Raw genomic sequence first — 26,387 nt, 5'->3', positions numbered from 1 at the left:
TATATATGGATGTGACGTGGACAAAGAATAAACTAAACCAAAGTTTGAACTGTTTTCATAGGGATAACTCATACTCCTGGTGACAGCACGTGTCAATGGCAGTGAGAAATTTTTGGCTCATTATGTGGGAATAAAGCAGAATAAAATAAAAAGCTCACAGTACATCAGTGAAGCTTGTCAATAAATCTGAAGAAAATGACTGTATTGGCAGGAATAGCATTTTTTTTCTTTTATAGATAGTATATAAGGAATGATTTGTTCATAATCCTAATTTTAAAAGTGAAAATATAGAGAAAGCAATAGAAATAAATATTATCTATTAACAAGTTTTTTATTCCATAAAATGTAATCTTTGAACTCTGACTAAAGAAGCCAAAATAAAGACCCATATCAGCATTTAAGATATCTTTTCTCTTAAAATTTTATAGGGATACATAAAATAAAAATTATAAAAACTTGGATTTTTAATATTGTTTCTTCTTTATAATTGCAATTTATGTGCTCCATTTTTATTTATTCTTTTACCAGATTCAGAATGTATTATAATGTCTGAATGGTACACTGCTGCAATGGTCAACTTGGAGTGTCTGGATCAAAGACAAACAATCTGGCAAGTGAAAATGTGCAGATGCACACTCACAAGGCCTGGCTGCTAACAGCATGGCTATTGAAAACTGCCTCACACTTTCTGAACTACTTTCCCAACCCCACTCCACCACTTGGGACTCATCTGATGTGGTTTAACCCTGATTTTCCATACTTCATATATGGCTTCTGCTTTCATATAAGAATTAACATTGTAGTATTCACTTTTATTTTGACAGAGTTCAAATAGCAAAATAGATTAGATATACTGTCATGGCTTAGGAAATTTAAAATGGAATGCATTCATATTAGGTGGAGGTTTCCACCAAGGGAATGTTAATACTTAATTTCCCAGGATAGTTATTTCATATGCCTCCAGTATATATCTCCTGTCCTGACACTGAGATATAAATGATCCATTAAACTTGCTAACTGAAATATTTCCCAAAATGTAAATAAATGTGTATATCCAGACTAGCCTTGGTAAGCACACTGATTACACTGGGTGTGAGCTGTGAGTTGCCTTACCATTTAATATACACTTAGATGTATATTGTCTACATTTTTGACAAGATAATATTTCCTTTCATTTTGCTGTTGGCAACCAAGAAAGAAAAGGGAAGAAGGCATAAAATGAAAAAATATATTCAACAAAAATGTGAGAGAAAGCAAGCCAACTATCATAGAATATAAGCACAGATCTGTTCAAATATCAACTGCAGTTTTAAGTAATTTGGGGTGTGGATGTTAATTAAGCATCAGGAAATTTCACTTACATTTGTTACAGAATTTACTGACTTAAAAAAAACACAACAAAACAAAAATCAGGTAACGAACTTCAGAAATTATAAAGCTAGAATATTAGAAAATTCAACCCCTTGAAAGGTTTCCATTTTAAACAAGAGAAAATAAAAGCTGACTAGCAGTGACCATGTTGGTGTACCTGAAAATGTATGGCAAGTAATGGTGTACTCGGAAATGATTCTTTTCTATTGTGTGCAGACTTTCCTAATCATGTAGAAAACTGTACTTCATTGTCTGTATTCAACTCAAAGCAGGCAAGCTTTGAAAACCCAAAAGATCTCACAGGTTCTATATCTCTTGTTATACTCTATTTTGAATGACAGTTCTTAAACAAAGGGCACTTGTGCATGCATACACACACATACACACACACACACACACAATTTGCACAACTTGGCTGTTGATGACTGTAACCCCTCCCAGAGGGTGCTGCAAGTTCAGCCAGTTTCCAAAACGAAAAGAGCCAGACGTATCTCTCTTTCACATGGTATGCAGACCTACAACTGTTCACCTTCTACTGCAACCTAACCCAAAGCTGAAAATCTGGCATTAGAGAAACATAACAGGTGTGACAAGGGAGGAACAATGGATGCCAACTAACCTTAAAGAAAAACACAGGTGAAAATATCAGACATAGTTTGATTTTAGATGTCTATATATTATCAATTCACAGAGTATAGGTAGCAAAGTGAAAATGACATTTTAGCACAATGGGATAAAGGCAATCCCACAGGTACCACTGAGAATTGGTAGAATGGCATTCTTTTCTAGAACAGAGCCATGGAAGAATATCCTTGGCTTTAAAAAATATATAATACAACACAAGCGTTAGAAGGATTGCAGTGTTATATGAAGATGAAACAATTAAATGAAAAACAGTATAGATGACTTTAACTAGATATTGATACAAAGAAAACTCAGATAGGCAGCACCCTATATCACAAGCAAGTTTAGAGTTGTTCACCTGGTATTATTTAATCCTGTATTATATGTTTTTAGTTGAAAGCAGAACTTCATAGTCACAATGGAAAAATCTGAGTTCATGATTAATTTGTTAATAGTTTACCCCAACAGGAATATTAACCTTAACTTGGGATTATAAATTATCTACAATGGCTTTTTATCAAACATAATGTTACAAAAGTATTTATAAGTTAAAATTAAACATTTAAAAAGCATTCATCCAACACAATGAAAGATTCATTCGAAAGTCAGACAGGAACAGTGGAGAAAATGAATGAGAATAAGTCAATATCTAAGTCAATATGACTCCTCTCTCTCTAAATTCCATTAACAAATCTTATTAATTCAATGGGGACATTGCTGAATAAATCTCAAAATTATAAAGTTGAATGGCATATTTGGACTTCTTTTAAAACTAATGGTTCATATTTTCTATAAATCCAAAGTAAACTTTCCTTACATTGAGAGGGAGATGACTATAATGTGTAGGAGAATTGTTCACAAAATATATGTACTTTTGTTGCTAAAACTTGAATCTCTTTACTCTTTAATTCAAACTGCCTTGACTTCTCATGTTTATGCAAAACAGATTTTTTTTGGAGAAAAAAAAAGAGAGGTACTGTAACATCAGAGGAAATCATCAAAGAACTAGTGGCAACATCTTAAGGCTTTTATCAAAGTAGTGAGGGAATGCATTAAAGCAACAATATCTGAAGCTTACATGTGATGGGACTGCTCAATTTAATAGTGTATCTTATGAACATATGTGGATATAATGATTTTTCTGTAAGAATACTCCACTCAAAAGGACTTTTTTTTCTGAGTAAGAGAACATTATTCTCTCAAGACAATTCAGGAAAAAAAAACACCAATATTTCATAAATAATAGATGTCTCACACTCTACAAACAGAGGACCAAAGTTTTTCAAAAACCATATTCACTCTAAGTGAAGGTTATAACAAATGGGAATAGACATATGAATGAAAAAAAAAGTCCTTAAAAATATTAAGCATCAAATTACTGCCAGAAAAAAAAAATGTGTGCTAAAACACAAAGTTTTAAACTTGGGCAGAGTACATAAAGACTTAAATAAAAATAAGGGGCTCTCATTTTGGAAATTTCACTAAGAAAGCTATGATTAAATTTGAAATATCTATTTACACTTATTAAAAGATGTTAAGCATAAATCATTTCTTATTCTCAAAAAACACACTAAAAACAATATAGGTTCCTCTGCAAACAATAAGCAGATAAAGAAAAAAAATATAAGTGAAAATACATGGTTAAGTATTAAACAGAGCATGACTATTAGAGATGCTCCTACTGAGAAACACCATAGAAGATTACCAATGTGTTCACAAATATGAGGAGTCTAAGGCCAACTCTTATTGTGTATTCTCTCTGAGTTCATGAAGTGAAGCAGATACTACCCAATTCTTTGATAAAGGAGACAGAATGTGTGAATGAGTAGTAACACACAGGGCCAGCCTCTAACTCTCCTGAGTGCTCCCACAGGCCTCTCTGGGAACTTGAACTACACAACCACTAGGATTCGACTTCTGGATACCTTCTTCGACACATAATACATTTGTTTTCTCAAAAAATAAAAATATACTCTATGACCTTCAAAGTCATGTCATCTAAATTTATGGCAGATTGAGAATCTGAATTTTCCAATATGAAAGATGTAAAGTTCTACTCTGAAATTGTGAATGTGGCTCTCTGAACATTAAACATAAAAGTGTCTTTCTCTAAAGAAGGCAGTAGTGGAATTAATTAAATGCTCTGAAGTCTGATTGATACTTTAGGGTATTTCTAACAAATATATTTGATGAGAGGGGAATTTGTTCTTAATTGATAATAATAATGATAATATGTCTCTTTATATTCAAAATAAAAAATAAAACATGAATTACATGCTCTGAAGGAAAAATTTAGCATATCCTTTCACTTCACAGTGTTATAGACACAAGAATGGACGTAACTAACTTACATTTATTTGTTCCAAATACTTAACAAAATGGAAGTTAATTTTCTTCCAGCTACATATCAGCAAAATGTTCTTCAATTTCTTTAGATCTTGTTTTCTCCTCAGTATAAATTGGGAGGCATATTTAAGACTTTTCCAGGTAGGTAACAAAGTAAATCACAGGTATCTGGTCAACAGCACGATGCTGAAAGTTATCTTTCTTGAGCATTTGACTATCTACACTTGACTTCAGGTACCTGACAGCTGCCCAGTCTTGGGCTCAGACACACAATCTGCAGTTCCACTTGAAACCTGCCTATGTAAGATGCAAAATATTCAACTCGGACAGCATCATGAAGAGGTTTTTTTTTTTTTTTTTTCCTCCTAGATTTATTTCCAGTCTTGATCACTGACTACCTCAGTGAAAGGGAGATTAAATTAGATTTGTTCATCTTTGTAAGGAATTGTGTGAGGAAGCATAGCAAACTCTCATGTTTTTCTAGTGCCTTCTAGTGTTGTTGCAGACACTCCTAAAAACTGACATCTCACAGTGCCACAAAATTGTCCAAACATTAAGCCAACATGAATATCATAAAAAAAATGGGTGGGCTTATAGCAATATCATAATCAAAAGGAAAAAATGCCATTGTGTCCCATCCAAAATTTAGTGTACAGAACATGACTAGTATTTAACACCTTTTTTTGGATGGATGAAAGTAGCAATAGTTAGTTATTGTATGCCCAACACTTCAAGTGCTGATAAAGATTTTTGTTTTGTTTTGTTTTGAAAGATGTATATACAAAAAAAATGGGGCAAAAAGCATGCTGCGATTTATATTTTAGAAGTTATGAAAAACTATTCTTTAATGCATTGATCATTAAACTGGTAAGCTATGATACAATCCTTTGAAGTTGATCCTTGGAAACTTCTTGGAGAAGATCACTTTGTTATAATAGAAACAAAAATAGTAACACGTATAAAGCACTTACTCTATGTCCCTCACTGCATGACACAGTACTCAAATATGAAATAAATGATCCATATTATGAGGAGGTACTACTTTAATTGCCATGTTCCAGATGACAAAAGAGAGGCATAGGGTTCAAGTTAAGTGCCAAAGTAATGCTGGAGGTTAAATTCACATTCCAAGAGTAGGGCTCAAGTTGAGCACCACTTCTCAAGATGAGATTCTCTAGGTGCCTCTCAAATAAACCTCACATGATAAGTTCAACAAGAACTGTTCTTCAACAGACTAGAACAAATAGCATATTTTGTATTAATGTCAAGGATGACATGTAAACCTATTGTATTTTATATTGGGGTGCATGTTTGTATATATCTGTGTTACCATAGTCTGAATCTATTTCATAGAGAAAGAAGAAAGAGGTGTAATAAGAGTAAAAACAGCTGCAAATAATGATTAATGTTTACATCTGTCTCTGTGGTCAGCCTTTTTTGTGTGTTATTAATTTAATTCTCCGCAAAATGTTTGATAAATACTATAATTTGTTATCATCTATATTTTCCAGATTAAAAATCTAATGATTAGGTAAGTTAACTTTTTTGTTTATGTATCTTCAGGGATTCATGAAAAAGATATAAGTTCAAAAGGAAAGTAGTGGTTAAAGGCTGTCTCCTGAGGAACTATAAAGATGAGGCTGGCGGGGGGAGGGAGGCAGGATCCAAGGCTAGGAGTCATGGCTTCTAGTTGTGGAGGCTTTCTTCTACTTCTATTGTCTCAATGAAGTAGAATTTAAGAGTGGGGAGAGATGCTTCAGGTTGATGAGAAAGGAAAAGATGTGAACAAAGATAAAGTGAAGGTTGGACAAGTATTTTCTATGTTCAAATACAAAGTACAGTTGGATTCAAAAGATTTGATGGACAAATGACTTTAAAGTGTGAGCAAGGGCATTTGGGCACTGATGATAATGATGATGATGATAACAAAAGCTGATTTTATACAGCATTTTATGTACCAGGAAGAACCTATTCTAAGCACATTAATGATTAAATTACCACAATAACCCAATGTGGTACATCTAAATATTATTATTGTCATTTTTACAGTGAACTAAGGCTGAAATACTGTGTAAATATTGAAGATTACAGCTAATAAACGGTGAAGGTAGAAAAAGCCTCCTTGAGTCTGAGTAGTCTAGCTCCACATAACAATAATTCTATACAGCCATAAAGGACTGTGGTACCCTTTAAAAAGGGAGAAAATTAAGAGCATGGAGAATGAAGGTAATGACATGGTAGATGAAGCAAGGAATGGTGTGGATCCAGTGGAAGAAAAAAGAACGAATGTGGGAATTAGGATCTTCAAAGAGGTAAACTAAAAATAAAAAAAAAAATAGGATGTGTTAGAGAGCAGACTGCTTGAAATTAAAGATTATGGAAGAGGCCCATAAATTCAGAATGTTCAAGTCTAGAATATAATCATATAAAAAGTGTAGCTAATATAATAGAATCCAAGATCACTAGCAGAAAAGACATCAAGAAAGTAAGAGAACAAAATATTGGGAATACTGTCTTTAGGGGTCTTAAAATTACCAAGACAGAACTAGTTTGGAGGGGGGGGAGGAATAACTTGAATCCAGTGACTAAAATAGTCAATGAACAAAGGGGATTAACAATCAGCTGGTGATTAATGAATGATAAGATAACTAGGTTTAATGAATAAAACTACAGGATGCCTGGGAATATTTGAATTTCAAATTTTAAAACATAATTATTTTTTAGTCTGATTCACATATTGCATGGAACATACACATGCCAAAAATTATTTATTGTTCATCTGAATTTCAAATATAGCTGAGCATCTTGTATTTTATCTGGAAATCTTACTAATGAAACCAGCATCTCAATTCAGACTTGTCCCACTCATACATAGAGTTCCTAAACTGGATTTGATGGATCTTACTATAAGCATTAATTTAAGCAAATAACATGATGAATAAATCTTACCAAGTCAAAATTCTGCTCTTAGTTTGCTAAATTAGAGTTAATGTATTCCATTATCTGACAATAATATATTCACATAAAAATAAAAATGCATATGGCATTTTATGAAAGCAAAGGTACCTTAACAGCATAAACCAAAATCTGAAATTTTTATCCCTAGTAATATGTGTAATAAGATATCAATGGTAGGCTCCCTGATCATCTCTCTGTTGTTAATTCAGTTTAGTGAATAAGTCCAATTATGATGACAGGAAAATAGCCTATGCATTATCACAAATCATCTTTCATCTTTGATATAAATGGGAAAAGATTCCTCTCAGTAATTCTATAGTTATATTTAAAATAAATTTAGCATTGTGTTTGAAGTTATGCTTTTAAAAGCAATAGGCTCCACAATTTGGAATCAATACCATAAAAACGTATGTCATTTAAATATGGCATTATTTTGCTTTTTCCAATGCTATTTCATACTGTTTTATCTTTAATTTAATTCTTATTAAATTTTGTAGACAAAATTCTGAGATAGAACCATATATGTACACAAAAGAATAGAAATATATGTAATTCCAAATTAATTAAACACAAATATTCTCTACTCTTACATGATGATTTTATAATATATTAGAATTTTTTGTTTTTTCATATTATGAGCTTTTCCTGTGAAACTTATGAGTGATATAGGAAATATAGATGGAAATATACCTATACTGACAAAAATCTTTTACTAAATATTTTATAAAATTAAACTTAAAAATTTTCAAAGAGACAATATTTCATAAAATGTTGTTTTTCAAAGTAATTTTACATATGTTGTTAAAATGATTGTCACAATTCTGAGAACAAAATAATTAGGTATAATAATATTAATTAAATAATTTATAATTATGGAAATAAGAAAATTAAAGAGAAAATAAATGGTCACAAGTTAACCAATGGAATATTAGGTTCAAAAACCAGAAATTCCCACTATATCTCCATGACCCTTTCAGTACAATAACTATATAACTATATACAATAACTCCTATTTGGTGGATGCTGTACCATACTCTTTCAGCTTTTATTGAACTTATAATTAGTGCTTAAAGATCATTTTATAAATGTTGCTAGCATGTTGCTGAAATCTCACTAAAATGTAAAGAATAAAAACTTTGATTGCTACTCTACCCAACCAAGACAAATTACCAGGGACTAGATTATATAGTTATCCTAACTGAAACAACCAAAAAACAGACAAAATGCTTAAAACATCAGCTTTGAAGGGACTGGATATCAGTCACCATAAATCCCCAAGAGACGGGAAGCAAGCTAAACAGGAGACCTCAATAATTGTCCTAGTTTACCGTCTTGGGAGAGCTTCCAGGCTGTGTTACAAAGAAATTAATCCAGGCAGACTCCCCCTGAGTTGTGGAAGCAGGTCGGACAGTAATAAGGCCAGCATTATCAAGACAGTACACCCAGAGGGAATGAGATACAGACAAAGAACTCCAGAGAGCTCTAGTTGTCCCAAAGTGTTCCACTAAATACTGATCAGCACACTTACGTGAGGAAAACACCCAAGACCAGAAAGAAAATCACCTGAAAAGACTAAAGGTAACAATGTCCAGTTCTCTCACAGGACCAAGAGTAGTGCCATTTCTCATAAGCCATGCTAGAAATTTCGCTAATCTTGTCTTAATTTGGGGGAAAAATGTTGGTCTTTATAGAACATCCCACCCAATAACAACAAATACACATCAGTAATGAGCACATGTAGATTTGGCCAAGGAAATGATTTCATTTCCTTTGGGTATGAAATAAAAGCAAAATAAGCCAGGCACAGAACAACAAATGCAGGAATGATTTTACTTATATATGGAATCCAAAAACGTTGAACTCAATAAACCAGAGAGTAGAATGGCTGCTATCAGGGTGGGTTTGGGAAGAAGAAAGGATGTAAAGAGATGTTGAACAAAGGATACGAAGTTTTAGTCAGATAAAAGCAATAAGTTCAAGAAACCTAACACATAGAATAGTGACTATAGTTAATAACAATGTATTGTTTCCTTTAAAAATGCTAGAAGAGTAGATTATAAATGTTATCATCACAAAAAATGAGTACATAAAGTAATACATGCACAATTAGTTTGGGTGAGTCATTTCCTTATGTATATGTATTTTTCAAAACATCATGTTTAATTTTCCAATTAAAATGTCATTTTAAAATATATTCCTTTAGATGTTTGCAATTTATTCTATGTGAATTATACATGGGTAAAATTGTTATAAAGAAGACAACCCACAAGAAGAAGGAGAAAGGAAAGAGAAAAACAACTAAATTTATGAAAAAATAAGAAATAACAGAATTCATAGCAACTTACAAAAGATCTGAGAAAATTGGATGCATGGAAACCATCATGGAAACTCAAGGAGTTCTTGGTGTTAAACCAAAATCTCTGAAATTTTGGCCCAGGGTAACTCTACAAATAAGGTGAAAAAGGAAATACTCCCATAAAGAGATTAGCTTAAAAGACACATAAGAAATTGTGAGATACTATTATCATCTGATTTACTATAATTGAATACTGAAGTTTCTCCAAAGAGAGTAAAACAGATTCTATGCCTTAAACACAGGAAACATTGAAGGGTAGAATGTTCCCCTGAAAACAAGAGGGTGAAATGAACATATACCCATCAGTCCTCTTCTCCAAAACACAAAACAAGAAATGGAAGCAACATTCCACAAAACAGAAAGTGAATTGGAAATTAAGGTTATAATTTTATTATAAAATTCTGGATAATTAAGAATATAAGGGGCTGGGGATGTGGCTCAAGCGGTAGCGCGCTCGCCTGGCATGCGTGCGGCCCGGGTTCGATCCTCAGGACCACATACCAACAAAGATGTTGTGTCTGCCGAGAACTAGAAAATAAATATTAAAAATTCTCTCTCTCTCTCTCTCTCTCTCTTTCTCTCTCTCTCTCTCTCTCTCACACACACACACACACTCTCTTTAAAAAAAAAAGAATATAAGAGTAGAAATCAAATAAAAGTGCTAGAATATAAAATTGAGACAATCTTAAGGAGGAAGAAAGAATGAAAAAATAAGGAAATTTGAAAAATTAGGAAAAATTTTTAAAAATGAGAGAATCAGCTCAGAAGTCACTATTCAAAAAGTAAATAAATAAAGAATCTTCAAAAGGGAAAGGGAAAAAGAATGAGACAAAATAATTCAGGATATTTCTGAGAATTTAAGGACATAAGTTTAAAGATTAAATGACCCAGGAGGATAATGCCTAAAAACATATTTAACCCAACCATGAAAAATAGGACTAAAAGTGAAGCTAGTCATGTAAGCAGGAAGGAGAGAGATAATGGAATGAGATCAAGAGAACAAAGGAAGCCTAGAACACCCTCACTTCTTGGTATACCAGGAAATCAGCTATGGCCCCCTTCTCCCTCCTGGGAGAAGTCTATGTTACCCCTTTTTAAATAACCCTGCTTTAATGTTTAACCCTTCTCTAATGTTATACTTCAAAATGAGGAAGCAAGACTTATCTCCAATAACCAGCGATATAAAAAACAGATCCCACAAGCTTCAGAGATGGTGGGGATGGTGTTGGGCATTGCAAAAGTCAAATATTAGAATGGCCTCTGTCTTTTCAATAACCATCACCAAAAGTGAAATGAAATTTTAAAAAGTAATAATTCTAAAATAAAATAATTTCCAAGCTAAAAGATATCAGCATGCATGCAAAAATTCACCGTTTTCCTGCATAAGACAAACTAAGCCAAAACAAAGATGTGAGATAGGACAGAAAATTACAAATGTGAGAAAAAGGGGAGATCCCATGTGACATTTCTATACTAGGGTTGAAGTACAGCCAATCTGTATGATAGAGAAATATCAATCAAGGTTTATCATTACATTAAATGTTGAGTAAGAGGTCAAAATAATGTAAACACAAAAATGTTGATCTAACCAAGTAACAACATAACTATGTTGGGAAATGGGAAAATGGATTTCGGGGATGAGTAGAAGAAAGAGTTGATTTCTTATCTTTTGGCCTGGGAAATCAATGAATAATACTCAAAAGTGACAAAACAAAAGGTATAGTTTTCAATCACATTATCTAGACACTTGACTAGAGACAGACAAATTAGCTAAAATTGTATGATTGGAATGGGTTCTGAGGCAGTCACAATAGGGGAATTCCAGGAGTACAGATGGGGAGCTATTGTTTTTTCTAAAAGTCTTAATGAAATATTTGAGTATGCATTGCTTTAATAAAAATAGAAATGAACAAAAATGGTAGCCCAGTCTGGTTTTCCTTCCCTCCCAGCACAGACATTTAAATATAACACATACATGCACTATAGCATGAATTAGTAATTATTTCAATGAATAATATTTCACCATTGGAAGTTGCCACTGTCTTCATTATCTGTAGTGGCTAATTTAAAAAGTTTTTACATACATGTGCAATATGCATGGATTTAATGTGGAGGATACACAAGAATAATAAACCCCTAATATCCCCATAGGAGGATCATATTACCCTCTGCAACAGAACTGAAATATGATGGATCACACTAAGGTTACATGACATTATCTTAAAGTGAGGAAAATAGCTCCCCACTTTCCTAAAAAAAAATGAAAAACAACCTTATTGAGATTATTCGCTTATGCTATGAAAGAATGCATCAAACAGAAGTGTCTACCCCAGCAAAGGAAACAAAGTGAAATTATATGTTGCTTCAAGACTTGCCCAAGGAAGAATATTCTCTGCTTAGAACATCATGGCCCCAGTAGTTCCTCTGTTCCTGTTGAGAACATGAATTTACCTATCTGACATTTGCTACTGCTTTAGACATTTGAGTCACTTAGCCAAGTCCCTTGTATTCTGATTCCAGGCCCACCACAAGGCTGACCTATAAAGATCAAATGTACTCACTAGAGGACACAAATGTGTAGTTCCCTTGGTAGTTGTGTTTCTCATTGGAAATTAATATAATTTACACATTTCTTTTGATTTAGGTTAATGTAAGCTCATCCCTAAGAGATTAATCAACTTTTAATATGCTAGAGAATAAGATTTTTTTGTTTTGTAATTATGGGTTAGTGGAGATACAAGAAGGGATCATGTTTTTAAAACTATCAGGGAATATGTGTATGAGATAAATCTGAGAAGCAATATATTTTCTAATTTTTAAATGTCAAAGTACATTTGGGAATAAATTTTTTTTTCTCTGAGTTGTAATGAGCCTGGGAAAAATGTAAAATGCTTAAGAGCTTTGAACTTCACTAGGGAAGTATAAACTAGTTCAGGTAAAACAATTTAACCTAATTGCAATTGTTTTGTATGATTTTTTTAAATGAACTTATATATTTAAAAAAAAAATCTTTGGACCTGAATACAGAACATGGATTATATCTACTAGGTAGATGGCTACTTCACTGAGCTGAATAGTACCCTGATGGTCTTGAGGGGATACTAAAATTTAGAAAAGGTTTAGATTGTTTCTTAGGCACAATTTACAATATTGAGAATATATGTTTGGTTTTTTTTTGTTTTTTTGTTTTTTGTTTTCTGTTTAGAGAGAGAGAGAGATAAGGAGAGAGAATTTTTTTAATATGTTTTTTATTTTTAGTTCTCAGCAGATACAACATCTTTGCTTTTGTATGTGGTGCTGAGGATCGAACCCGGACTGCATGCACGCCAGGCAAGCATGCTACCACTTGAGCCACATCCCCAGCCCCTAGAATATATGGTATTTTAAAGTCAAAGTACACTTTATGAAAAGGTCATAACTTGTTTTGACCAAGGGATGATTCCAAGTGATATATTTAGAGTTCATACATTCATTCACCTAAGAAATATTTCTATTTAAAAAAATTACATATATAAACTTTAAGATAACATTTTTATAAAAGTAAAAACATGTTTTAATAAACATTTAATTTCTGACTTGTCTATTAACATTTCTTGGATTTTAGTTGCTGCATGTGACATCTTATAAGGGGAGAATTGAGGGGTCCTTGGGGTAACCCCTCTAGGCCAGAAGCATAGGCCATGGAAGACAGGTCAGATCCAGGGAACCACTATTTACCTTTCATAGCTGATCTTACTCAGGATTCTATGGTTTCCCAGAGGCTTTGATTTACTCATTTTAGATGATTAAACAATACCTAATTTTGATGGTTATTTCCAGGCTTAAAGCATAAATGAACTCTAATTTGAAAAACTGCAATGCATCCAATATCAATAAAAACACAGTGAGATGTTGTCCATTATTCATTCTGAATTATGAAATAAAAAGTGAAATAAGAAATAAATACAGGGCTGGGGGTTTAGCTCAATGGTAAAACGTTTGCCTAGCACATATGATGCACTGGGTTCAATCTCAGCACCAAATAAAAACAAATAAATAAAGATACTAGATCCATCTACAACTTCAATTTTTTTAAAAAAAATGAATACAACAATAGCAGTACAGAAAAGATTGTAGTTGTTCAACCAATTATTTTGGTCAAAGTATATTTGGGAATAAAAATTCATATGAGTATATGCATTTCAACTTGAACGGTTTCTACTTTCTTTTGCTTCAACGAGGTATACAAGGAAATTTTCTGTCAAATTAATAGATGGTGCATTGTCATGTCTTCATTGCTATCAATATTGACAACTGCTTCTATCCTTTTAAGCATACATATATGTGTTAATTGAGCAAATGTTTCTTGTAATCTACTATGTGCTAATTGTAATTATTCCTCCAAAACTCACTCCCTCTTACGTTCATGTACTTTAGTAAAAATGGACCAGATCTTAGACTCAAGTCTTTCTCACACTTATTCTATAGTTTTCTTTGACCTAATAATGTGTTTGGCTGTTAACATACAGTTTGAAAAACCTGTAATGATATGAGAGCCCATATGTGGGTGTAGTGTGCACATGGAATTAAATGAGAAAGGGAAAAGGCAGAAAATGTACATCTCTGTCTAAAACATAATTAAACTGAGTCCCTGATGATAAAATATTCTAATATTACAAATAATATATACAATACACTATAATAATAATTTTAAAAATAATTTGGAAATTTTAGGAGTAAGTAAAAAAGAGGGAGAAAAGTGTACTTGTATTACAAACAGATGACTTATGAAATAAAATCTTAATGATTGTTTTAACAATACCAGAAAAATGCTTTATCTTCATGTTCAATAAGGAATAAAAAAACTTTAAAAAGAAAAGGCATATCCCTAAGACAGAAAGAAGCTGCAGAAAATCTATTTGATGTATTTAGTTAATTAATCTAAAAGAAAACTAACAAAGAATTGTTTCCTCTCACTGTTTTATTTATATTTTCCAAGAATATTTCTAAGACTAGAATATACTGAACCAGATCACATTAAATACTATAAGCGAATGTGAACCCTGAACACAGTGAAATAATGGAAATGAGAATGCAATTTTAAGGAAAGAGAAAAAAATAGATAATTACAATTCTTCAATTTTTTTTAAATTTGCATTTTGTAATCTTTACATTTTTCCATACTTCAATTTTGGGAGAGCATGCTGAACTGTCAGATAGGAAGAGTGATTATTTTGCAAATTTAATAAAGTAGAAACCAACATTACTCTAAGATCAACAAGGCTGAAATTGATTCTTTAGGGGAAAATACTAATAAATCAACATATCTTCAGCAGAGAAGACATAAAAATATAATGAATTAAAAGACAGAGATAACCATAGATAAAGAAGAGACTAAATAGATAAAGACAATATAGTCAAACCCCATATAAGCATATGATTTGGAAACAAAATTTTTAATTCTGAAAAAAAATTGACTCAACAAGAAATAAAGAGCTTGAGTAATCCTATGCAGCTGTTTGATAAATATTCACTCTACATGTTGATAAAACCATCAAAGAGGAAGAATTCAAAGGCCACATCCTCTGAAATGTTCCTGGAACCATATATCTAGGGTGATTGAACAATATTAATCAGTGTAATAGTATACTGTCATGATTTTAGCCATTATTTTAGATTAACATTATGTTTTCACATAGACTTCAGGAAGCACTGCTTCCTTTCCCCAAACAGCTACACCAGGTGGCTAATCCTATACCCAGGAATGTATTAATCAGTAGTTTAAAAACCTTCCTACTTCTTTACTTCCCATTGATCCTCCCTTAGTTGATGGATTCATAGTTTTCGTGGCTAGAAAATTACAAAATAATCCTACATGCTCTTTTGTTAAGCACAACTACCTAATCTCTCCACTAATTAATTTTAAAATACTTAGACATTTACCTCAAATTACTGGTCTAGGGTAACAATCTATCAAGATATATGGCCATTTTTATCCCCTAGTTAGAATGCACTATGATTCTCTCAGGTATACTCCTTTTAAAACAATGTAAAAGTATGAGTAGATGAACAGGTACATGTATACAAAGGTATAAAATCATTCCTATCCAAGTGTTGTGGTGCACACCTGTAATCCCAATAGACTCAGGAGGCTAAATAAGGCAGGAAGATCACGAAAACTAAAATAACTTACATGAAAATATAACGGTTATGAAGAAATATTGAACACATAAATTTTTAAATTGCCTAATACAAAATTACACTCTCAGATACTTTAGTATTTTGATGCTAAACAATCTAGATAAACCTGAAGAAGAAAATAAATATAAACACATTGGAAATAAAAAGAAACACAATTCAATATACAAATCTACTTTATATTCTGTGGCACAGAAATGTCATTTTGAAATGTATGTAACAATCATCATTGGGTCTTATTAGCTCTAAATTAAGATTTCATTGTCAATATTTAGTTTTAAAGTTGTTTGAAGACCAATTACAAAATACTTTTAGATATCTATATCATGTAGTTAAGTGAAATTTAACAATGCTGCTATCTGTTCATCAGGGAAGAATGAAAATAATATTTCTTCAAAATGTATTTAAAAAAATAATCCCATAAGAAAAATGAGACAGAATGAAAAAAATAAGGGCAAAAACTCAAAAGCAATACATATGTACACACACACACACACACACACACACTCAAATAGTGCAGAATGACACTCAAAATATTCCACTAAGTTATAAACCATGAACATAGTCTGTGTTCTTTATGCAGAATGATTAAAGGGATGAAGAGCAAAGTTTCAAAGATAAAATATATGCATCACAGATTTTAAGCTATTATTTGATTATTCTGTAAGGAAGAGAATTTTTAGAATAAAATGTCTTGATTATCAAGAAGTTAACATTTTTACTACATTTAGATGACATGCTAAAACAGACAACTAAATGAAAATAAAAATATTGCTGACACAAAATAATTCTTTGAATATTACTTTTAAAGTTTAACAATTCTCTGAATTTAAGCTTACCCCAACAGCTATGACATAATGATATTCTATATATCAAATGAAATTAATACAAGATGAGATGACTCTTTCATCACAGCAGGCAGACTAGAGTTTAAAAAAAACTGAATATGGATCAAGGTATTAGGTGTTTAAAGGGCAAACTCAGGTATATAGCAATACAGAAATATTTATCTTGAACTGACATTTTAATATATTGTATAATCAAAAGTATTTTAAAGACTTGATTTATTATTTTAAGCATCTCTACTAAATTTGAAAAATATCCTTATTTCTTTTTCCTAAAAAAACATACTTGACTAGATCTAAAGAGATTTCTTTCGTGATTTATAATCATCACTATTTTTATATAAAGGATACAGTGAAGGAAATTCTGTAGTTGCCACATAATGATCTAGTCTTATTTTAAATAATTCTCTTATGAATGCTAATAATATCCTGTTCTGACCCAAACTTCTGCTTTCATTAGAATGCCTCACTATCTATAACAATGTGCTTAGATTTTCTCAAGTTTAAATACCTGAGCAAAACCTCATTTTCAGTTATTTGAGTATGTCATAAATTTAAGTAAAATATACTATATTATCTAAACTAGAAAATTTTTCTTTTCTCTTAACAGAAATACATACAAAGAAGTAAATTTTCTCATGGTTCATTTTTTTCCCCAAAATTAGTGTCATTCTATCTTCATTGAAAATACATGAAAATTGTAGCTTCAACTGCATACTTGTTTATGTTTATGAAAAAGCTTAATTTTTATTTTATGAATAAAAGTAATATATTTAAATCATATACAAAATTATACATTTAGTAGGGGATACTGAAGTATAGGATACACAGATCATACTTTTATAGTTGGACTCATCTTTTAATATATTAAATATATATACACATTAAGTATATACATTAAAAATATATGTGCATATATATGTGTATATATACACACACATAAATAAACACATTTTTTTGACAGGGTCTTACTAGGTTGCTAAGACTGGTCTCAAATTGTGATTCTCCTTCCATGGCCTCCTGAGTTGCTGGAATTAGAGTCATGTGTCCTCATGCCTGGCCTGGCCAATAAATATTCTTAAAAATAAAGATTTATTAGAGGAGTGTTTAAGTTCAGTATTTAAGTAATTATTAATTGAAATTGACAAGCTGATCCTAATATTCATATAGAAATTCAATGGGCCCAGAATAACCAACAAGTCTTCAAAAAGAAAATTAAAGAATTAAATTGGAAGACAGGATTTCCTATTTAAAACTTACAACACAGCTATTGTAATTAAGACTATGTGGAACTGGCCAAGGAGAAACATAGATGAATGGAAATAGAATTGATGTAGCCATGGAATTCTAAATTTGAAAATTTTTAAATTTTATCTTATCAAAACCACAACCATCTCAATAAATGCAGAGAGAACATCTTGCAATATCTAACATACTTTCATGATTAAAACAAAGAAAACCTCAACAAACCAGGAGTAGAAATGATCAACCTGATTAAAAGGAACTATGAAGAATACAACTAAGATTGAAGTCAATGGTGAAATACTGGATACATGCTCCCTAAGACCAGAAATAAGACAAGTGTGTTCACTTTTACCTCTTCTATTTGACATTATACTAGACAGTTCAGTCAGGATAATTAAGCAAAAATAAATAAATGAATGGTACCCAAATTAGATAAGAAAAAATAAAACTTTCTTTATTTTTCATATGGCATCATCTTGTACACAGAACATCTTGAAGAATCCACTGGAAAGCTAATACAGCAAAAAGAAAAGCTCAGCAAGTTTGCAGAATATGAGATTAAAAAGCTATATATCTATAAATATATAGTAATATATAAGGCTATATATAAGCTATAATAAATATAAACTAAATAATGTATATATGTAGATATGCATATACCAAAAATGAACAAAACAGAAATTCAGAAAACACTTCAATCTCGAACACATCAGAAAAATCAAGAAAAACAAAATACTTAGGATCAAATAGTATAAACCTTGTATCCTAAAACACCAAATACAGTTGAAAGAAAGTGAAGATCTAAATAACTGAAGAGACATGGCTATAGATAGAAATGTATAATTCTGTTGAGTTTTCAATCCCTTGCAAGTTGATCTAAAGATTCAATGAAATCTCTACCGGAATTCCAGCAAGCTTTGTGTAGAAATTGACAAGCTGATCCTAATATTCATATGGAAATTAAATTGGCCCAGAATAGCCAACAAGTCTTCAAAAAGAAAAATAAAGAATTAAGTTGGAAGACAGGATTTCCAATTTCAAAACTTACAACACAGCTATTGTAATGAAGACTATGTGGAACTGGCCAAGGAGAAACATAGATGAATGGAAATAGAAATGAGTCCAGAAATAAACCCTTACATTTAGAGTCAATTGATTTTTAACAAGGGACTCCCACAATATAACAGGAAAGAATAACCTCTTCAACAAATGATTCTTGGTCTACTGGATATTCACATGCAAAAGAATAAAGCCTGACCCCTTCCTTCTTCATACCAAACACACACAAAAAAATAATAATAATTTAAAATAAATTACATACCTAAACATAAAAGCTAAAATTATAAAATTTTTAGAAATAAACATATGTATATATTTATCCATGAGGCAATTAGATAAGAAAGAAATATAAACACACACACTAAAGAAATCAAAAGTATTTGTTCTTTAAAGGAAATTATCAAGAAAATGAAAATGAAAGAATATATTTGTGAGTCATATACATGACAAGAGAGTTTTTCCAAACTATATAAAGAATCCTTTAAATCTGAGTAATAAAAGATATTTAAATACCCAATTTAAAAGTGAGCAAAGGATCTGAATAGATTTTTCTCCAAAGAAGATAGACAAATAGCCAATCAACATATGAAAAGATTCTAAATATCATTATTCATTAGGAAAATGTGAATCAGAACCACAATGAGATTCCTCTTCCAATACACTAGGATGGTTATATGTAAAAAGAAGATAACACATTTTGATGATGATATGGATAAATGGGAACTTTCACATATTTCAAGTAAAAATTTTAAAATGTACAGCTACTTCAGAGAATAATTTGGAAGTTTCTTAAAATGTTAAACTTAGGGTTACTGTATGATCTAGTAATTGTACACTGAAAATATATGTAATTAAAATGAACCATTTCCACACAAAATGTATGTTATAAAAGCATTATTCATAACAGTTAAAAGCAGAAGCAACTCAAATTCCTGTCAACTGATTAATAGGTAAATAAAATGTATTATGTCCATCAACAACATATTATTTGCCAAAAAAAAAAAGAAGAATGAAGTTCTGATACATACTGCATCGTGGATGAACACTGAAAACAGAATTTTAAAAAGGTAATTACAAAAGTCCACATATTATTTGATTCTATTCATATGAAATGGGCCATAATAGGAGGAAAAGAAAAGAAAGGCCAGAAAGAAAGTATAGGGGTAGTTGGCCAGATTTAGAGAAAAAGGAGTACTGGAAAGTAACTGCAGATGGGTTTGATAGGGTTTTCTTTCAGACAGAGATAAAAATGCTCTAAAGTTAGATTGTGGTAATGTTTACACAACTCTGTGAATATACTAGATATCATTGAACTATATAATTTACTTAGGTGACTTTAATAAATGTATGAATTGTATCTCAGTGGAAGCTTTTTTTAAAAGTCTATTTCATCATCTTTCCACAAAGAAATCATGTACCCATGATGTCCCAACACCAAAAATATACTTCGTAGGGATTTCACTGGAATCCTGTGGAATCTATCTATCTCAGTAATGTTTTTTAAATCAGCTCACTCTTCCCTGTGGCCACCACCCCTGCCTCCACTGAGTGGGTCATGGTTTCTTGTCACAATAATTACAACTTCCCAAAGTTCTTGCTGCAACCACCAGACTCTCCAGACCAACCACCCACTGCCTTGTCTTTCTAAAGCATATGCTTCAATAGCTATCTCAAAATGCCTTCTACAACTTGCAGAATTAAGTCCAAAATCTTTAGCAGAGATAAAAGATACCGACTCTATACAATATGTTTGTCTAATATCCCAGCAGCTTTTCAACCAGTAGTCTATACTCAAGGTAATATTTCCAACAACTGAATTTGCAGCCTTTTGAACACTGTACATACTCCATGCTTTGTGACTTCAAATACTGCATTTCCTCCACCTTTTAACTTTCCTACTTTATTAATGTGCCTTTCCTACCTTATTAATGGTTATCTCTTAATATTTCTATTTAAATGCCACCTCGTCTATAAAATAATCTTGGTGTCTCCTCTTGTGCATTTAGAGGCTCTTTTATTCTGCTTGGGAAGAACATTATTTATATCTTTATTATGGTATTGAATACTATTGTATTGTTATTTTTTGTTTACATATTTGTCTCCCCAACTAGACTAAAATGAGCTTAGTGCTGACATCCTAATTCATCATTGATTTTTCCAGCCCATCTATCACAATGCTGGCTATGTCAAGAAATGCTTAACTAGTATTTATACAGGCATGGAAAGTATACAGAAGTAATAAATGTATGTGTACATACATCTACACAGGGTGAGTGGGGAGCTTTCAGAGGGGCAAATTCTCTCAATTTCTCACTCCCAAATTCACCACTTCCAGATTTAGCATAGTTTATTAGAGCTAGGAGGACCTTCTACTGTAGGCTCTAGTTAAGTACTTCCAGGCATTCTCAGTTCTAGTTATCATTTTCAGTGCATATCAATAGATATTTTACTTAAACTCATATTTGATATTTTATTTCAATTTGTCTTTTAAGTTCTAGAAAAAAATTTAATTGGTTTGATAAATTAGGATAATGAAAGAATGGTATTAAGAACTCCTAAACTCCAATTATAAGTCTAAAAAGATTTTAACTCACTAGAGGAAATATTTGGCCATTTTGTCCTAAGTCATTTGTCAACCAAAATGAAAAGGTGATTTCTATTTCTCCTTCAATAAATAAACATATTTTTTTTCATTTAAAAATCTCATGCAAACTATGCTCAAAGACAAAGAAAATAATGCCATGTTAAACACTATCCAGCAAGAAATGTAAAAGCTAAGTTTGGAGGTTTATGAATTTATTAGAGATAATCTATGATTTTTCAATAATATTCTTATTGAACTAATAATGAATGTAACCAAATTTTTGTTACCAAATATTAAATGTTTAACAGGTACATCCTACGTAATTAGTAGAGATTTCATTAGTACACACATGAACACACACACACACACACACACACACACACACACAAATGAATATAGTGTCCACAAGGCTCTAGTTAAGTACTTTCAGGCACTCTCAGTTCTAGTTTTCATTTTCAGTGCATATCAATATATATTTTATTTAATAAGAGTCACAAAACTAAATATCTAACCCTGTCAAACTCATAATTGATATTTTACTTCAATTTGTTCTTAAAGTCCTAGAAATAATTTGATTGAGATGTCCATAGATGGATTACTAACCAATCTACAGTATGCTTTTGATAAAGAAAATGTAATAAATAACTAAAAATATAGAATCTTTTCAATAACATTCTAGTTCAAAATATATGCCTATTTTTAGTTAGAAATAATGATATTAGGTACTATGAAAATATTTTAAATTTTAAAAGATAAACCTCAGATGCTTTAAATACTTTTAAACTGATATTTGGAATTGCCTAATAGTATATAAATTTCTAAAACTGAAAATAGACATGATAGTATAATAATGGAAATTAATTCAATCCTAACTTCTAAAGACTTGGGAGCAATTAATGAAGAAAAAATATTTTTCATGTATCCAAGTGTAAAAATAAAGTTTACCGTGGTTTATGTAATGGCCACACAAAATTAGATGAAATAACATATCTTGAAAAAAATATTTGTGTATTTTGTGCACAATAATAAAAGTTGCTACTAAAGCATATCTATACATAAAACAAATTTAGCTTCCTAAACTAGAATTCAGAACACTTTTCTGAGAAATTTCTCAGGAAATTTTCCACTTTTTCTTTCATATAATTACAAAGTAAATAATCAAAGGCAATCAAAACTTCTGCAAATTATGTAATTTAACACTAAAAGAAATAATATATAATCACATGTTTGGAATGACAAAACCCTTGATGTCTACATGTCATATGTCAATGATTCAACTTCATTTAAAATAATACAAAGAGTATAAACACTCTCACAATGGTTTCAAACATCACTGAAATGGAAATATACATACCTGCCCACACCAACCATATTCCAGCATTGTAGAGTTGGAGAATATAAGGCTTTCAAGATTCTGAATATGAGTGTAAAAGCTGTTGATTCATTCAGAAGGAATCTGTTATTTTCCTTCTTCAAAGAGTGGTTACCAACTGCAACTTCTTACTTAACCATCAACTCTGCCACAATCCAAGCTTTGTTGTAATGTTGTGCTCTTACAGCTAAAACCTGTTGATAATGAACCTGAACCCATTATTTTGAGTCAATGAATTGAAAGAAATAGGGCAAAGAATGAAAGCCACAGGGCCAATTACGAGCATTCTTTGATGTATTACTTGCTAGCACCCACCATATCACTTTGTGTCTTTGTCTTGATCCCCTCTGTTACTCATTAATTATTCTGGAAGGGTTAAAGTTCAGAGAGCTAATTGCACAAACCGTCTTTCTTGGTAGGGATTCTCCCTACTCTGACACTTTCCCCAACTGTGCCCAGCCACCTTGTATTATACCAATTAGCCCAATTCTTGGCATTTTTGCTGGGGCTTCCAGCATCTTTTCAAGCTTTGCCTAAAATATTTACACTGTGTTGCCTAGAGAATAAACCAAGGCAACTTTAAGATTATATTAGAACTTATTTCATGATATGATTTTTTCTAAACTACTAATGGTATAATTTTTATGCATTAATTATGTAACAAACATCACCTTATTAATAACAAATAAAAGAGCTTAAATAATTCCTGAATATTTAGCAATATTAAGTTGTTCATTCTAGTCTCCCAAGACAGACCATTATAATAAAAATTTACTTTCTCCACATTTGTCAGTTTGAGATCTAAACTGAGAAAATTCAACTTTCATATGGCATATTGGTCAGGTTTTCATAATGCATGAACAACCCCATTATCATCAAAGATATTTAAAGGAATCAACATATACATCTACATAGCTTCTCAAAAAATTCCAATTATTTGATCATTATTAAAATTCTGGAATAAAAGTCCATAAATAAATAATCATGCTTTATAATACTCCCTAAGATGAATCATACCAGTATATCTCTTTATATTTTTCAAAATCTTCAAAACTTCATTGCTTTCCATGTATTTCAGTTTCAATTTAGTTCCTAGTAATTGTTTAAAGGCACTTGTTTCAGCTATGCAATAATCAATTACCAGACTGTTTTTAATTATTGTACTAATTGGTAATTATTGAGCAACTACTACACATCAGAAATTTAAAGTCTCCTGTAATGAGTGAGTCAGTCAAACTTAGGCTTAATGACATTTTTGGAATATTAACAAATATACACACATTAATATAAATACTGAAAACAGGATAATTTGACAAAGAGAAAATAAGACCATCGACTTGAAGAATAAAAAAGAACCAGCCATGCAAAAAGTAGGACAAAGGGAACAGCATATGCAAAGACTTCTTATTAGAAGTGTGCTGGGCTTGAGGAATTGAATTAAGGCCAATTTCAATAAAGTAAAAAAGAAAAGAACAGCTTGGGAAGAGAGTAGGAAGATAGATAGAAACAAGATCATGCAGAAGGTTAGAAACTATGAAACTATTATATGTCATTTAAGGAGCTATGCATATGATGTGAGTGATTATTGTATTGCTGAGAATATATCAGAAAATTTAAAGAGAAGTGAAGCAAGGGATCAGTTTTTAAACAGAAGTCCCATAAATCTTACAGTATTTTCTAGGTTATAGAGAGTTTCTTTTCATGTACCCATAAAACTTTATTTGAAAGTCTAATTTATAGAACTAGTTTGACCAAAGGGACTTCATTTGTTAATTTCCCTTAAACAGATGATTGAATTTCATAATCCACTAAGCAACTGTGTCAAAAGAACAGGCCAACACTTAAATGGTTAAAGATATGTTTAAAAGCCCAAAGTATAAAATTGTTGAATATGAATTTTTGAGTTTGTTTATAGATTTCATTAAATGTCACACGGATAAAATAAGTCCAAAATGAAGACGAAATTATTAGCTCCACCGAGAACCAACCCAATCATTCATTCAAAATTACACAGATCTCACCTTTAACTGGAACTATGTGTAAAATGTATTTGGTTAGTTCATTCACAGTGTTATCAGTGACAGAACTTTTCAAATTGACCTTTTGATAAAGCTATGTCTCTATGATAAAATAACCATCTGTGATTCCAAGTTATTAAATATATCCTTTTATCTACTCTTTCATAAGATGCTCTAACATTAACATCAGGGTGCAAAAAATAGTCCCATGAATTAATCGACTCTTACGTAACCACTGCAAAATACATTTTTCAGAGTTTATGAACTCCTCATTTTTAGAATGTCAATTATTCTCTTTTAAATTTAACTTCTTTCACACATGATTTATTAAGATATTATGCTACTTTTCCTAATAAAAGATAAATGATAGTGTTTTAAAGTATTTTTACTCTAATAATTTTCCTTTTTTAACCCAAATTTTCATATTTGAAATGAGGGGTACTCTGGACTGACATTCAGTCCCCAGAATTCTTTTCAGTCCCCTTCCTTTCCCATGCCCAGTTTGTCAAGCTAAATATTCATCTCTCCCTACTTCTGGTTAGTTACATAATGAGCCCACCCCTAAAATAATGTTGCCATATTTGGGGCCAGGGAATTTGAGAAAGGTCAACTTTAAATGATCATTCAAGGGTTCTTGCCCTCATGTTTTTAGATCTTGAATGTTTCTTTACAAGCACCCTCCCCACTATTTTCCAAGTTGTAATGCTATAAGACACCATATTCCTCCAAATGAACTGTTAAGAAATGCAAATACTTGAGGGAGCGTTGGATATTACCTTCAGGGATTCTAGAAGAGTGGTAAGTAAGTGCCTGACCAAAACGGCAGTGGAATATTCCACCAAGTCCTGACCGCAACCTCTATTTGTAAAGTACTTGTAAACTTCTTGCACTGAAACAGAATGGAAGTTATGTAATTATGTGATTTCTTCTCTATTGCTTTCACTACCTGACAAGATTATCCATTCAACATATGCCTTCCTAGGTCTATAGGCAAGATGATTCAAAATTCATAAAATGTTGTAAAAGAAAGAAAGAAAGAAATATCCTTCTACCAGCAGCACTCATAATTGAGCTCTGTTCCATTGGTGACAATCATTAACATTCTAGATTAATCTTTAATTATTTGGACCATTTCTAGAAATTTATAGCAAAACCATTTAGTACATGAGCTGCAATCAGTTAAAGATCAGTGGAGGAAAGATATCTCTCTCGACCAACATTTAAAACTTCACATTAAGCCTATATGCTAACAAATCATGCCCTCGGGCCTAGGATTATATCCCAATGAAACTATGCTTAAAATACATTTATTCAGGATAAACTATGTTAAAAAAAGAAAAGATGTTATACATTTTACTAGGAGCATTTCATGTATCAAACAAAAATTTTCACTTTTAAGAAACTGTTTCAGATAAAAATTGAGAAATAAAAT

General features: G+C 31.5%; 1 protein-coding gene across 1 annotated transcript in view; it reads right to left on the bottom strand.

Annotated features, from left to right (window-relative positions):
• The window catches only part of Tfec (transcription factor EC), a 96,272-nt gene extending 73,232 nt beyond the window's left edge, over positions 1–23,040 (bottom strand). Inside the window, exon 1 of the mRNA XM_078040331.1 lies at positions 22,920–23,040. Within this exon, the coding sequence (XP_077896457.1) occupies positions 22,920–22,946 (27 nt within the window). The 5' untranslated portion in view covers positions 22,947–23,040. The remainder of the gene's footprint in view (positions 1–22,919) is intronic.
• Between the last annotated feature and the right edge of the window lie 3,347 nt (positions 23,041–26,387).

Source organism: Ictidomys tridecemlineatus, chromosome 2 (assembly GCF_052094955.1).
Source record: "Ictidomys tridecemlineatus isolate mIctTri1 chromosome 2, mIctTri1.hap1, whole genome shotgun sequence".
Classification (NCBI taxonomy): Eukaryota; Metazoa; Chordata; class Mammalia; order Rodentia; family Sciuridae; genus Ictidomys; species Ictidomys tridecemlineatus.
Note: the sequence above shows the minus strand (reverse complement) of the source record. Positions and strands in the feature narration are given on the sequence as shown.